This window comes from Dendrobates tinctorius, unplaced genomic scaffold, assembly GCF_039654945.1.
Source record: "Dendrobates tinctorius isolate UK_male_01 unplaced genomic scaffold, ASM3965494v1 ptg000060l, whole genome shotgun sequence".
Taxonomy (NCBI): Eukaryota; Metazoa; Chordata; class Amphibia; order Anura; family Dendrobatidae; genus Dendrobates; species Dendrobates tinctorius.
Window position 1 is genome coordinate 49,953,468 of NW_027361728.1, and position 17,465 is coordinate 49,970,932.

Here is a 17,465-nt window from a genome sequence, read left to right on the forward strand (position 1 = left end):
ATCATGGACTCTTTTTCATGTACATCCTCCAATGTGGTGTACGTGATGTAATGTACAAGGTGCAATGCAGGGTCATACATCGGGGAAACAAAATAAAGACTACAAAGAAGGATGAATTTGCATAGACATACTATTAAAAATGAGCTGGATACGCCTGTAGGAATACACTTCTCTAGACCTTGACACAGTATGGCAGATTTAAAAGTCCTAATATTGAAAGGTCATTTCAGTAGTGACAGAGTAAGAAAAATCTGGGAGTTTAAGTTTTTAAATATGTTTAAATATCTAACAATAGGACTCAATTTGACACCTGGATTCATGTGTCATTGCATGGACTCAGTTCACACCTGCACAAGAAGGTCTTCAGATCTCTAATAGAACACTTCCACCTCATCTGCTTGTATAACAAAAACCTTAATTTGATTTCCTTGGCCTGTCTCTAGCAAGCATCACCTCATATTCTGTTGTAATTCCTATTTAAATGTTGACATCTCTTCTTAGTAAAAGTCACTTGTAATTAAGTCTGATGAAGGGGCCTTTTGAGAACCGTAAAGCTTGCAAATATAATTTTTCTGTTAAGCCTATAAAGATATCACTCCTTGAATACTTTTCTCTTTTTTTTTGGAACATAAGTATTTACATCGATCTCTGATGATAAGAAGCTTGATTTACAGTCTTCCTGAAAGGACAGGAAGTATAAGTCTATAATAGACCCAGTGACCAGTTCGAAAATGCAGGATTAATCTTTGTTTTTAACTAAAGATTGTGACATTAAAAATATTTAGCACAAAAATCTCATTTAATACTGCAGTTCGTTTTCTGATGACACATCCTTTTTTTCAATGTACAATTATTTGTTACGGCTCTAATGCAACTGAAAGAAAAAGAAGGGATTTTTGTAAAATAAGTTCTAATTTAAAAATCCTCTACTTTTTTGGTGTCTATAACTGCCATGCAGATTTATCTGCCTCCTTGGAGACAAACATCAAAGAAATCCTAGTTATATCCTGTGGTCTTCTTCCTTCATTATCTCCTCTATCACTTGCTAATGTGGAAAATATTTGTTAAGTAGGAGTATGTAAAAGGTGGGGGCGAGTAAAGACCCCCTATAAATTACATAAAAGTCTTATTCAGCTGATTTAATCGGTGTCCGACTAATGACTAATGTACAATGGGCATCTGCCCACGGGAGTTCAATCAGTGGTGATAAGATGCTGTCAAATAATTCTGGCAGTGATTCTCTAATAAAGAACGCAGGAACAGTTGGCCAAGGCAAGAATTCCTGTGCATGGGGGATTTGGGAGAGATAACTGTTTTTTTCTAGGTACAGCAGAAATCTAATGTGTTTGGGGGCCTTAACGTCTCTCTCTACTGATCCTCCATGTGCCGTAATTTTCTGCTTCTAGGGGAGTGCTAATTTCCTCAGGAGCATTGATTTTACAGTAGAATATCTCTGTACACTATTTACACCAGTGTATAGAGGCTACATGTACATTAATCCTATGACTGCCCTTTCACACTGTATAGGATTGGTTTGTAATTTGCTACCATGAAAATGATTGATCTATCTAGACAAAAAACATTTTTATTGCTTGTGTTTTTTTTTGGTTTTAGATGCATGAAATAATTAAGAGTATTACATAAGTTTGTTTTAGCCCACTTTTTGCTTTAGACAAAGCTTATTTATGGCTCATTGTGGAATTTTTGATGTTTGGGAATATCTACAGTATAATATTTCATAGCATTTTCTTTAAGAATCATAGAATGGTAGAGTTGGATGGGACCTCCTGGGTCATCTTGTCCAACCCCTTGATCAAAGCAAGATTCACTAAATCACCCCAGACAGATGTCTGTCCAGCCTCTGTTTGAAGACTTCCATTGAAGGAGAACTCACCACCTCTCACGGCAGCCTGTTCCACTTATTGATTATCCTCACTTTCAAAAAGTTTTTTTCTAATATCTAATCTGTGTCGCCTCCCATTCAGTTTCATCCCATTTCTTCTAGTCTTTCCTTGTGCAAATGAGAATGTAGATGCTCCGTCTACAATGTGACAGCCCTTGAGATATTTGTACACAGCAATTAAGTCTCCTCTCAGTCTTCTTTTTTTGCAAGCTAAACATTCCCAAATCCAATAACTGTTACTCATACTACATGGTATACAGACCGGTCACCATTCTGTTTGCTCTTCTCTGAACTTGCTCCAGTTTGTTGATGTCATTCTTAAAATGTGGTGCACAAAACTGGACACAGTATTCTTGATGAGGTCTGAATAAGAGTAGAGGACAATAATGACTTCATGTGATCTAGACATTATGCTTCTGTTAATGCATCCCAGAATTGCATTTGCCTTTTTTTCTGCTGCATCACACTGTTGACTCATGTTCAGTATGTGATCTATTAGTATACCTGCTGTTGCTTAGCTCTATTCCACCCATTCTGTGTATGCTTTTTTTATTTTTATTGCCCAGATGAAGTACTTTGCATTTTTCCCTGTTATGAATCATTCTGTTAGTTGCTGCCCACTACTCCAGTTTATTTATATCTTTTTGTATCCTCTCTTTCTTCTCCAGTATTAGCTATCCCTCCTATATTTGTGTCCTCTGCAAATTTACGACCACTCATTGGATCTGATCAATAAGCCAGTTATGAATCCATCTAACAGTTGCCTTGTTCATTCCATACTTAGTCATTTTTTGCAATAAGGATGGTGTGAGATACTTTGTCAAATGATTGTTGAAACACTCCAGAGGGATTCATTAACGCTGTCATCAAAAAATCACAAATTTTGACAGTTGCTGTTTTTGAAAAAAGCTTCTGGACTTTTCATCTTTTTCATCACCCTTTAAACTTTTTATTAAATAAACCAACAAAGTACACAAAATTTCACAAAAGAAGCATGGCCTGTGACCGTGCAACAAATTTACTGTAATATACACTTAAAAACTGGAGTACATAGTAACTGAAATCTACTCCAGCTTAGGACCGGCATTGAATTCATCTCCAAGAGCATGGACAAGACAAAGGTGCGCCAAATACTGTATATAAATAGGAGTGGCCTTTTAATAAACTTGGCATACCTTATTCCAGCATGCTATTAGTCCGTAGCAGACAAAATGAGTACAAATGAATGTAACCAGAATGTCTAGGTGACCCGTGACCATTCTTACCTTACAAGTGTTCTAAAGTATTTTAGCCAATGTATAAATGTTATATTGTATATAAAAACTGTTTCTTTGTCATTTTAGAATACTGAAACTGTGAATGCTTACATTCCTGATGCTGTATGGTATGATTATGAAACAGTAAGTTAATAGTTTTAACAAGTAATTATAAAAAAAAATATAATTTATTTAATAGTAATTTGCAGGATCAATCAAAAACTTACTTTCCAATAGTTGTCTTTGTTTGGATCATATCCTGGTCTAGGAGGTAGATTCCTGCATCCCTCAAGTTGCAGTTCGAATCAGGACAAGTGCAGTCTTTCTCCTTGATGCTGCAATAGTTGTTGTATAACGCTAGCCCTGGTGAGGGTCCTACATCTGTGACCTGTTACTTCTACAAAAATGTGAATACCTTGACTTCCTTTGTGCAGTAAAGTAGGAAAAGAAGAGTTAAAAAAGAGCTGCACTAAAAAATAGATAACTGCACATCATGCATGCTACAATGTTGCATGAATATGGGACCATACATATCAGTTGCTGGCACAGAATGAATACAAAAATCTACTATCATTAATAACATTAATATCACCCTAACATCTACAAATTACTATAGCATTTTTGTGAAAAGCAGAAGCGTTTTTGAAAGAAGAGTAATGTGAAACAATATATATATATATATATATATATATATATATATATATATGTATATATTATACTAATGAACTCCTGTACTGATCACCTTTGTAGGGTTCAAAGTACGAAAGCAGGAAACAGTATGTAAATATGCATCTCCCAATAGACAAACTTGGACTTCATCTCAGAGGAGGTTACATATTTCCTACTCAGCAACCAGATGTCACTACTGAAGCCAGGTATGAATAACAAGCTTGATTGGCATTTAAAACAGTGACATATTTTGGCAGCACATAGAAGGAACAACTGTCCTATTACCTATTCTGGTTTTTATACTATGTAATCATCATTTGTTCTAATTGAGCACCTGCAGATGCCAGACTTTCTGTTATGTATCCTCATATAACTTCTCCCAGGACTCATTCAATCGTTATAATCACAGACCATTGTTGTGAAGCTGTGTCTGTATTCATTTATTTTAATTTGTTTTAAAAAAGAAAATGCCTGATGCAATTTATCATTTTTTCATTTAGAAAACCATTAGTTGTGTCATATACTGTATAATCTTGTACCCCAATTCATCAAATTTCTACTCCAGAAAACTTGTGTAAAAAGCTTTGAAAAGTCATAAAAGTCATAAATGTTTTGCCCAAAGCAAGGCTGGTCAGAGCTGGGGAGGGACATGTGAGGGATGGGGAATGGCAATACTTGCTGATCAAATTCATGGTTGAAACTAAATGCCCTTTTATATTTAGCGATGCACCAGCGATCCGACCCGGTCAGGATCGCTGGTGCATCGCTAAGTGATCGCTAGTGAGCTTTCACACAGGAAGATCTCACAGCGATGCAGCAGCGACGTAGCGCACGATACTCACCTTTCACATACAGCGATCCTGACGTCCTCCCGCCCGCCTCCACGCGTCGCTCGTCTCACACAGCAGGAAGCCCAGCAGGAAGCAGACGATGAGAAATGGAGCCACCCGATCTCGCGCGATCAGCGACGGACAGCGGGGGAGCCGGTCGGAGGTAAGTATCACACATAGCGATATCGCTAGCAATATCGCTATAATGTCACAAAATTGGTGATGTTTTAGCGATATTGCTAGCGATATCGCTATGTGTAAAACCCCCTTAAGATAAGTTGACCCATACCACTTTGCATCTCGTGATTAATTGCAAGGTATGTGCCTTTAAATGAATCAGGCACCTCGTACCCCTCTTGTCCCCTCATACAGGCTGACATGAAATTCAATGATTTTAATGAACTGGAGTCTTTGCTTTTTTTCTGTATATTTATTTGTTAGGCTGGTTTATTATATACTGCTAATAGACAGTGTGGAAAAAATACATAATTATATTTAGGCTACAGATTTTTGCTCTAGTGAGAACTGAATATTCTAAGGGACACTTCTCAAGTCTGTACATGTCGAGGCAGAAGATGTAAAAAAATATATATTATTTGAAAATAATCACATAATAAGTTTCACCTTTGTAGTGATTGTTCCAAAGTTACCTCCAAATCAGGTTGTTTTCTTCTGAACATCGGGGCTGACTATTGTCTGAAAGCCTGGATCCTCCATAAAATCCTATGGTAATCTGAACAACATTCAGTTTGTTATCTTGCCTGAAATGATAAGTCTGCAGTCACTCTGTGTGATCACAGACTTATCAACCACCCCAGCACATGCACTGTTTGTTGCGGGTATTCACTGTTTTTTTGAGCCGGGACTAGCTTGTATTTAGCTAGTGCATGGAGTGAGGCCGTGCCCACTGGACGGCCTCTCTGGGAGTATTTATAACGCATACATAACCGCTGGCCCCGGTTCAGAAACTGGTGAATCCCTGCAGCGCATAGTGCATGTGCTGAGGGGGATTGATAAGTCTGAAGTCACACAGAGTGACTGCAGACTTATTATTCTGGACTGAAAAAGGTTAAGGTTATGTGTAAATTTAACTATATTCATCCATATGACTGAAGATGACTAAATAGTAAAAAACAACTAATCACAGCTGCAAGTACCGCATGAATTATTTTTCTAATATTAAAAAGGACAAAATGTGTATTTGTTGATGCATTCTATTAGAGAATTATTATTGAAGTGTGGCAGAAATAATAAATAGAACTAAACAAACACAATATATATACCCCCACACTATTACACCTCCATCCCTGTCTTTTTCATAGTCCCTTCAAGCAGAATGCATTTGTATTACAATATCACAGGCACTAAACAGCTGCTAATGAGCCTCATGTTTGTAGATCAGTGATCCTTTAATAGCCAGACTGATTGCACTGCCCATGTGGAAATTCAGAAACAGTTACAGTGTGTTAATTCTAAAATTCAGTATAATTTACCCTCAGGACTGATAGGAGTATAGATAGGAGAGTCTCCCTTAAGGGCCTGTCACACTAAGCGATATCGCTAGCAATATCGCTATAATGTCACTGGTTTTTGTGACGTTATAGAGATATTGCTAGCGATAGTTCTATGTCTGATACTTACCACCGACGGCTCCCCCGCTGGTTATCGCTAATCGCGTGAGAACGTCCTGGATCGTTTCTCGTTGGCAGCTTCCTGCTGGGGCTTCCTGCTGTGACGACGAGCGACGCGTGGACGCGGGCGGGAGGATGTCTTCATCGCCTCGTCTGACACGTAAGTAGCAACCCCCAACCCCTGCGATGTCGCTGGTGAGATCTGCCTGTGTGGTAGCTCACTAGCGACCACTTAGCGATGTACCAGAGATCCTGACCACGTCATATCATTGGTCGGGATCGCTGGTACATCGCTAAGTGTGACAATACCTTTAGAAATAAAACATAACCTTTAATTGATCTGTCTTAAAATGATTACTCCAGATGCAACATAAAAATAAAAGTGGTACAGATTGTAATAAACACATACATAAAGTGCTAGTGCTCAACTAGTGCTCATTAAAAATGATTTGGTCACACCCATATGAATAATGTTGTTTGCAGCAGGTTCAAATGAAACAGAAGGAATGAATGTGTTTATGGGGGGATTTTTTTCTCTCTTATTCCCTGTCATTGCTCCTGTCCTCACATGGAAAGTCCCCAAGTGTAGGCTGCTACAGGTTACCCATCATCCATGGTACCATTTACCTCCAATGGGTTGTGACACGAATGGTCATACCTGAAACACTGGTCTCCAGCCACTGCAGGGTCCATGCATACATTCTTTTCCCACTAATAAATCTCTTGTTTTTTTGCTCCCCTGATGAATCCTCTCCACTGGGGAGGAAACATGTAAGAAGACTAACCTACTTACATGGATGGTGGGTAATCTGTAGCAGCCTACACTTTGGAACTGTCCTTGTGAGGACAGGAGCAATACAGGGGCATGACAGGGAAAAAGAGAGAAAAAATCCCCCCATATACACATTCATTGTTCCTTTTTCATGTGAACTTGCTACGAACAACCTTCTTCATATGGGTGAGACCAAACCATTTTTTAATGAGCACTGGTTGAGCACTAGCACTTTATGTATGTGTTTATTGTAATCTGTGTTACTTTTATTTTTATGTTGCGTCTGGAATTATCATTTCAAGACAGATCAATTAAAGGTTGTTTTATTTCTAAGGGAGACTCTCCTAGCTATACTCCTTCCACTGTCCATGTGCACAGTGTGATCATTAATATGTTTGTTCTTTGTGCATAAATTATTGTTCTTGGCAGCACATGTATGTCCTACTGTCATGATCCAGGTTGGGTATGACAGGTTTTGAATAAGTAACCTTTTTATTTCCTTTGAGCTGGTTGCTTGGAGTTGGTTTTGACCCCGGTGGTCATTGGGGTTATTGCACAGTGGTGTCTTTTGTTCTAGTTTGCCCCCGGTGGTGGTGAGCATTATTGCATGGGAATCTCTAACAGGTGTGAGACCCTGGCTCCTTACTATAAAGGTGTGTCAGGTGTTCTCACTCACTGTTGGTGATATTGGTGTTTTCCAACCATCCTTGGTGAAGGAAGGAACTTGAGAAGAGTCCTAGGCAGCCCAGTCAGAATCATGGAGCTATGGTGTCAGCGAGGAGTTCTTGCAAATCTTGGAGGAGTAGCAGCTATGGTGTCAGGGGGGAGTTCTTGCAAAGCTTGGTGGAGTGTCAGCTATGGTGTCAGCGAGGAGTTCTTGTAAAGCATAGTGGAGTGGCAGCTATGGTGTCAGCAAGGAGTTCTTGCAAAGCTTGGTGGAGTGGCAGCTATGGTGTCACCGAGGAGTTCTTGCAAAGCTTGGTGGAGTGGCAGCTATAGTGAAAGCTGCACTCAGATGCTGGACTCTGTTGCTAGAAAGCTGCACTCAGATGTTGGACTCTGTTGCTGGAAAGCTGCACTCAAATGCTGGACTCTGTTGCTGGAAAGCTACACTCAGATGCAGGACTCTGTTGCTGGAAAGCTGCACTCAGGTGTTGGATCCGGTTGGAGGAAAAGATGCACTCAGGTGTCAGACTCTGTTGCTTGGAGCATTAGCAACAGAGCAAAGTTAAGTGGTGTTTCCTTTTGGTCACTTTCCTCAATGTGTGTTTTATTGCAGTGGTGGGATTAGTTTCTGCACCGTCCACTTCACTAGTAAGGGATTGGTTGAGGGTGAGCTAGGGATTTCAGGTATCTTGATCGGCACCCGGTGCGGCACCGGCCTAGGGATCGTTAGGAGTGTAGAGACACTGACTCAGGGGAGTGCAGGAGGTCTCCATGTCCCCGTTCCCTATTGCAGGGCCACCATTGTAATTGTTTTTCTGTTTTTCCCCTTTATTCTGAAATTTGCCCTGCTGGAGGCGGTGTATCCAGACATACGTGTACTACTGAAATTCGCCTGCTGGAGGCGGTGTATCCGGCTGCACGTTCTATTATTTAAATTCGCCCTGCTGGAGGCGGTGTATCAAGGGTCATGCGTGTCATATAAATTCGCCCTGCTGGAAGTGGTGTGTCATGTGACCATGACACCTACTCACTCAGGGTGATGTGCTGCTAAAAGCAATGATTTTTAAGCCAGTTTTAAAATCATTTCATCCAACACCATTTCGCTGGTTCATTTGGGAGCTTGGTAGTCTGTTTACACAGGCCAATTTTTCATGAAACAGGCATTCCTAGGAATACATGTTCTCGATTATGAACCATTGTTAATTGCATCTCTGCTTTTGGAGAAAATTCTTAAGAACCTTGTCACTATTTATGTTGATGTCCTTTTGTACAAGTCTTTCAATCTACTAGAATTTAGTCACTATTATTGTTCCCTGGGATAATACCTTGATTTTGTTCAAAATTAATCACTGTTCTGAATGTCTCATTATTTCCTCCACTCTAGTAGACACATAGGGCTACATGAACAGGTTAATGGTATATCTGTGATGACTGTCTGGTGCGAGTCTGGACTGCAATTGAGACAGCACCCTGAGCAACCCCGAAACACTTTACCCCTATACAGGGATCTGAAATTACAGCAGAGCCCAGGTGGTAACTGTGTGTATAAGAGCAGCGGACCAGAGCAGGACGGTCGCCAGAAATGGATAAATTAACAGAACCGAAGGAGTAGTCAGAAGTCCAAGTCTAAACCAGGCGGGCGGCAGAGGTACAAAATCGGCAGACAGTAGCAGAGTCAAAATCCAGGCCAAGTTCAGAGTCTTAAACCAGGAGGGCAACAGAGGTACAAAATCGGCAGACAGTAGCAGAGTCAAAATCCAGGCTAAGGTCAGAGTCAGCAATAGCAAATAACACACTAGCACACTGGGGAAACCAAGACTATATCTGGTGGCCTGCAAGACAGGCCCCAAAGTATTTGAAGGATCAGGCTATCACTCACATGCTCAGTCTGATGACCCCATTTGGACCGCCCCCAGAACCAGGCCAGATGGCAATGCACCAACCCCTTCATGACTGACAGAGGAGAGGAGCCTGAGCCCACCAGATGCCTGTGCAAGAGCCCCTTCTCTGTCACCACCATCACCCATGGGCGAACCACGGCACCTCCCAGTGGCCGAGGCAGGATCAGCCATCCCCGAGTCTGATGGCGACGTGACAGTCCGACGCCTCCCAGTGGCCGACACCGAAACAGCAGTCCTCGAGTCTGATGGCGATGTGACAGTCCGTTGTCTCCCAGTGGCCGAAGCAGGAGCAGCAGTCCCTGAGTCTGACGGCGATGTGACAGTGCGGCACCTTCCAGTGGCTGAGGCCAGAACAGCAGTCCCCAAGTCTGACGGAAACGTGACAGTCCGGCGCCTCCCAGTGGCCGAAGCCAGAATGGCAGTCCCCAAGTCTGACGGCGACGTGACAGTCCGGTACCTTCCAGTGGCCAAGGCAGGAACAGCAGTCCCCGAGTCTGATGGCAACGTGACAATACCCCTGTTATTAATGTTTAGGTGGTAATTTATATGAAACTCTAATTGGCCTATATCCTTTACAGCCCAGACCATTACTCGTGAATTGGTAGCTTACTGTCCTCTCTTTGACTCACTCATTATACCTCATTTGCTAAGACAGCCAAACTGTACTCTAGGGTCTGGTCCTGCCCCATAGTCAGCACCTCTGTACCTGGATCCACCATTATAAATCATCAAGCCTTCTGTCACTATCTTCTCTAATTCATAGGATCATGACGTGAAGGAAATTGTCACTCCCAGTAGCTAAGATTTTTTGCCTGTACCTTGCTCAGACAAATGGTATGCTGGTTTAGAACCTAAAGCACTAAATTACAAACTAGTCAATGGTGCCATGAGCTCTTATGACCTCCTGCTACTAACAGGGGAAAACAGGGTTCCTCAGATGCCTCTTATTCCTTCATCCAGTCACAGAAACATTTAATAAATATCTGTGCTGCAGGTAAGCATAACCCATCCTCCTGCAGATAAAGCGGAACAAGAACAAATGTGCAGTGCGACCAAAGTTGAGGACCTTTGATGCCTATATGCTTAAGTAAAATTGCCAGCATACTATTGAAAAAAAAATCTTTAGGTTAGGTTCACACAACCAAAACCTACAAGTATTACCACACATATGTTAAAACAGTGATTTTTATTTCATCAATACATAATATATATGTATATATATATATATATATATACAGTCATATGTAAAAGTTTGGGCACCCCTATTAATGTTAACCTTTTTTCTTTATAACAATTTTGTTTTTTGCAACAGCTATTTCAGTTTCATATATCTAATAACTGATGGACTCAGTTATATTTCTGGATTCAAATGAGGTTTATTGTACTAACAGAAAATGTGCAATCTGCATTTAAACAAAATTTGACCGGTGCAAAAGTATGGGCACCCTTATCATTTTCTTGATTTGACCACTCCTAACCAGAGTTGAGCGATACCATCCGATACTTCAAAGTATCGTATCGGATGGTATCGGCCGATCTTTAAAAAAAGTATCGGTATCGCCGATTCCGATACCGGAAGTCCCATTCAAGTCTATGGGACTTCCGGTATCGGAATAAGAAAAACCCTTTCCTGCCCTTGTACAGCCTCTCTGGGGTCTGTACGGGCCTTTCGGGGGGCTGTGCCGGCCTGCCAGGGGGTCTGTGCAGGCTCCGGTGGTCTGTGCCGGCCTGCCGGTGGTCTGTGCAGGCTCCGGGGGGCTGTGCCGGCCTGCCGGGGGGCTGTGCCGGCCTGCCGGGGGGCTGTGCAGGCTCCGGGGGGCTGTGCCGGCCTGCCGGGGGGCTGTGCCGGCCTGCCGGGGGGCTGTGCCGGCCTGCCGGTGGTCTGTGCAGGCTCCGGGGGTCTGTGCAGGCATCGTCCGATGGGACTACAAGTCCCATCGGGCGATGCCTGCTACCATGACAGTGATTGACACATTAGCCAATGATGGGACAGTAGTAGTCCCATCATCCGGCTAATGTGTTAAATGTAAAAAAAAAAAAAAAAAAAAAATACTACATACATACTACATGCATACTACATACTACATACATGCTACATTCATACTACATGCAACATACATACTACATATATACTACATGCATGCTACATACATACTGCATACTACATGCTACATACATACTACATATATACTACATGCTTGCTACATACATACTACATGCTACATACATACCACATACATACTACATATATACTACATGCATGCTACATACATACTACATATATACTACATGCATGCTACATACATACTACATATATACTACATGCATGCTACATACATACTACATGCTACATACATACTACATATATACTACATGCATGCTACATACATACTACATGCTACATGCATACTACATATATACTACATGCATGCTACATACATACTACATGCTACATACATACTACATACATACTACATATATACTACATGCATGCTACATACATACTACATGCTACATACATACCACATACATGCTACATATATACTACATGCATGCTACATACATACTACATATATACTACATGCATGCTACATACATACTGCATGCTACATACATACTGCATGCTACATGCATGCTACATACATACTACATACATACTACATGCTACATACATACCACATATATACTACATACATACAATACATTCATACAATACATACATAGACATACAGTACATATAACATAGAGTAACATACTTACCAATACTTGTCACATTGTTCCCCGAAGCCATTGTCGTCTACGGAATAAATATTAACATAACAAACCACAAAAATACTCACCCACGATCCGAAGCAGTCCACGAGTGTGTCCCACGACGATCTTGGGTAGAGAACTGCAGCATCAGCTGTTGCTGCCGTTCTCTACGGGCTGCAGGAATCCAATGACGGAAGGTAGGTATCCTTCCGCACTGTATTCCTCCGCCACTTAAAAAAAAAAAAAGTCCCTAGTCTCACTTTATGCCATTGCTGTGTGGGAAATTCCCACACAGCAATGGCATAAAGTGAGACTAGGGACTTTTTTTTTTTTAAGTGGCGGAGGAATACAGTGCGGAAGGATACCTACCTTCCGTCATTGGATTCCTGCAGCCCGTAGAGAACGGCAGCATCATCTGATGCTGCAGTTCTCTACCCAAGATCGTCGTGGGACACACTCGTGGACTGCTTCGGATCGTGGGTGAGTATTTTTGTGGTTTGTTATGTTAATATTTATTCCGGAAAGACAATGGCTTCGGGGAACAATGTGACAAGTATTGGTAAGTATGTTACTCTATGTTATATGTACTGTATGTCTATGTATGTATTGTATGAATGTATTGTATGTATGTAGTATATATGTGGTATGTATGTAGCATGTAGTATGTATGTAGTATGTATGTAGCATGCATGTAGCATGTAGTATGTATGTAGCATGCATGTAGTATATATGTAGTATGTATGTAGCATGCATGTAGTATATATGTAGCATGTATGTAGTATGTATGTGGTATGTATGTAGCATGTAGTATGTATGTAGCATGCATGTAGTATGTATGTAGTATGTATGTAGCATGCATGTAGCATGCAGTATGTATGTAGCATGCATGTAGTATATATGTAGTATGTATGTAGCATGCATGTAGTATATATGTAGCATGTATGTAGTATGTATGTGGTATGTATGTAGCATGTAGTATGTATGTAGCATGCATGTAGTATGTATGTAGTATATATGTGGTATGTATGTAGTATGTATGTAGTATATATGTAGTATGTATGTAGTATATATGTAGTATGTATGTAGCATGTAGTATGTATGTAGCATGTATGTAGCATGCATGTAGTATGTATGTAGTATGTATGTAGCATGCATGTAGTATGTATGTAGTATGTATGTAGCATGTATGTAGTATGTATGTGGTATGTATGTAGTATATATGTAGCATGTATGTAGTATGTATGTGGTATGTATGTAGCATGTAGTATATATGTAGCATGCATGTAGTATGTATGTGGTATGTATGTAGCATGTAGTATATATGTAGCATGCATGTAGTATGCATGTAGTATGTATGTAGTATGTATGTAGCATGCAGTATGTATGTAGTATGTATGTAGTATATATGTAGTATGTATGTAGCATGCATGTAGTATGTATGTAGCATGTATGTAGTATGTATGTAGTATATATGTAGTATGTATGTAGCATGTAGTATGTATGTAGTATTTTTTTTTTTTTTTTTTTTTAACATTTAACACATTAGCCGGATGATGGGACTACTACTGTCCCATCATTGGCTAATGTGTCAATCACTGTCATGGTAGCAGGCATCGCCCGATGGGACTTGTAGTCCCATCGGACGATGCTTGCACAGACCCCCGGACATCAGCACAGCCCCCCGGCAGGCCGGCACAGCCCCCCGGCAGGCCGGTACAGACCCCCACAGGGTGCACAGACCACCGGCAGGCCGGCACAGCCCCCCGGCAGGCCGGTACAGACCCCGGGCAGTCCACACAGCCCCCCGGCAGGCCGGCACAGCCCCCCGGCAGGCCGGCAGAGACCCCCGGAAGGCCCGAAATGACGGCGCATCATGATGCGCACACACCGCGCATCATGATGACGTCAGGCCGTCAATCAACTGAACTTCCGATTCCGATGCCGAATTCCGATATTGAAAAAATATCGGAAGTCGGTATCGGAATTCCGATACAGCAAGTATCGGCCGATACCCGATACTTGCGGTATCGGAATGCTCAACACTACTCCTAACTACTTTTTACTGACTTCCTGAAGCACTAAATTGGTTTTGTAACCTCATTGAGCTTTGAACTTCATAGCCAGGTGTATCAAATCATGAGAAAAGGTATTTAAGGTGGCCACTTGCAAGTAGTTCTCCTATTTGATTCTCCTATGAAGAGTGGCATCATGGGCTCCTCAAAACAACTGTCAAATGATCTGAAAACAAAGATTATTCAACATAGCTTTTCAGGGGAAGGATACAAAAAGTTGTCTCAGAGATTTAACCTGTCATTTTCCACTGTGAGAAACATAGTAAGGAAATGGAAGAACACAGGTACAGTTCTTGTTAAGCCCAGAAGTGGCAGGCCAAGAAAAATATCAGAAAGGCAGAGAAGAAGAATGGTGAGAACAGTCAAGGACAATCCACAGACCACCTCCAAAGACCTGCAGCATCATCTTGCTGCAGATGGTGTCACTGTGCATCGGTCAACAATACAGCGCATGTATAACGCCTTTTTGTATGACCAAACAACTCAATCTTTGTTTCATCAGTTCACAGGACCTTCTTCCAAAATGTAACTGGCCTGTCCAAATGTGCTTTTGCATACCTCAGGCGACTCTGTTTGTGGCGTGCTTGCAGAAACGGCTTCTTTCGCATCACTCTCCCATACAGCTTCTCCTTGTGCAAAGTGCGCTGTATTGTTGACCGATGCACAGTGACACCATCTGCAGCAAGATGATGCTGCAGGTCTTTGGAGGTGGTCTGTGGATTGTCCTTGACTGTTCTCACCATTCTTCTTCTCTGCCTTTCTGATATTTTTCTTGGCCTGCCACTTCTGGGCTTAACAAGAACTGTACCTGTGTTCTTTCATTTCCTTACTATGTTCCTCACAGTGGAAACTGACAGGTTAAATCTCTGAGACAACTTTTTGTATCCTTCCCCTGAAAAGCTATGTTGAATAATCTTTGTTTTCAGATCATTTGAGAGTTGTTTTGAGGAGCCCATGATGCCACTCTTCATAGGAGAATCAAATAGGAGAACTACTTGCAAGTGGCCACCTTAAATACCTTTTCTCATGATTTGATACACCTGGCTATGAAGTTCAAAGCTCAATGAGGTTACAAAACCAATTTAGTGCTTCAGGAAGTCAGTAAAAAGTAGTTAGGAGTGTTCAAATCAAGAAAATGATAAGGGTGCCCATACTTTTGCACCGGTCAAATTTTGTTTAAATGCAGATTGCACATTTTCTGTTAGTACAATAAACCTCATTTGAATCCAGAAATATAACTGAGTCCATCAGTTATTAGATATATGAAACGGAAATAGCTGCTGCAAAAAACAAAATTGTTATAAAGAAAAAAGCTTAACATTAATAGGGGTGCCCAATCTTTTACATATGACTGTATATATATATATATATATATATATATAATATAAAAAAAGGAAAGCATAGCACTGTCTGGGATAATTTAGCGAATCCTGCTTTGATCAGGGGGTTGGACCAGATGGACCAGGAGGTCCCTACTAAATCTACGATTCTACGATTCTATGGTTCACTCGCGCAGTTAAAGTATCAACATCATATTTCAATTATCACTTTTCAAGAATACTATAAAACAATACCATAAATATGACCTAGGCAAAAAAGTAACAAATATATCCCAAATATGAAATGTTCTCAGTGCTAAATATTAGGGATAAGTGTTAGAATGCCTCTGAGATATGGTAATCACAAGCACTAAATAGCACAGACCCTAGTCATAGCCACATTTATTTGCCATGAGATATATATTTTCTTATGGTGCCTAAGGTTCACACAAGTGTATAAAAAATCATTCAGAGTTTAATCTTTCATTTTGGCATAATGGTGGTGCTTTTTGGGTCATTAGATTTTTGTGTGACCCAGTATGTTAATTGTATGGCATTTATTCTTGCATTTTTGCATAGCGTTCCGTGGTTAGCTCTGTCGCCTTGCAGCACTGGGGTCCTTTGTTGTAATCCCACAAAGGACATCGTTTCCAAGGCATTTGTATGTTCTTCCTGTGTTAGGTTTCCTCCTAATTGTCCGGTTTTCTCCCAAACGCCAAAGACATACTGATAGGAAAGTTAGACTGTGAGTCCCAATGGAGACAGTGATGATGATGTCTATAATGCGCTGTGGAATATGATATTCTTATATAAGCATAATAAATAATAACCTTCTCTATAGGGCATAAAATACATCAAGAAAATTTTATGCTGAAAATGACATAAATTAAGGGGAAAAAGCACTTTAAAAAAGCTTTCAAATTTCAGGCATTTTGTTTAAGAGCATTTAAAAATGCTAAAAAAGTTTGTCTGAGTAAAGCCCCCGTTACACACTGCGATATTGCTAGCAATATCGCTGTAAAGTCACCGATTTTGTGATGTAGCAGCGATATTGCTAGCGATATCGCTACATGTGATACTTACCTCCGACCGGCTCCCCCGCTGATTATCACTGGTCGAGCAAGAAGCTCCTGGATCATTTCTCGTCGTCAGCTTCCTGCTGGGCTTCCTGTGGCGCCGGCGAGCGATGTGTGGACGTGGGCGGGAGGATGTCAGGATCACCTCGTCTGACAGGTAAGTAGCGACCCCCGACCCCTGCGATGTCGCTGGTGAGATCTGCCTGTGTGGCAGCTCACTAGCGACCACTTAGCAATGCACCAGCGATCCATATCGTTGTCGCGATCGCTGGTGCATCGCTAAGTGTAACGGTACCCTAAGTCAGATCACTACTTAATTTTTGCAACTATGTCTCAAAAACCCTAAAAAGCAAAGTTTTCATGTAGCTGCTTCGTTGTGACAGAATTGTATTATGGAGAGGATAATAAGTGAAAATAGCCTCTGAAAATAATCCAATAATAAGAATAAACGACTTACTAGATATACCTCTTTAGAGTTGCAGTCATTTTTCCTAAAAGACCCAAGTGATTCCGTGATAAAGAACTTAAACAAAGGATGATTCAGGCTTATTATATATTCACTCCTTGATAGTTAGCAGAATGATAATTGCATCTTATCGGTAATTATGGTAAGAGG

General features: G+C 41.0%; 1 protein-coding gene across 1 annotated transcript in view; it reads left to right on the forward strand.

The window, feature by feature from the left end:
* SI (sucrase-isomaltase) overlaps positions 1-17,465 on the forward strand; it is a 511,413-nt gene that overhangs the window by 256,808 nt on the left and 237,140 nt on the right. The window contains exons 21-22 of the mRNA XM_073578947.1: positions 3,247-3,303; positions 3,910-4,034. Coding sequence (XP_073435048.1) covers positions 3,247-3,303; positions 3,910-4,034 — 182 coding nt within the window. The remainder of the gene's footprint in view (positions 1-3,246; positions 3,304-3,909; positions 4,035-17,465) is intronic.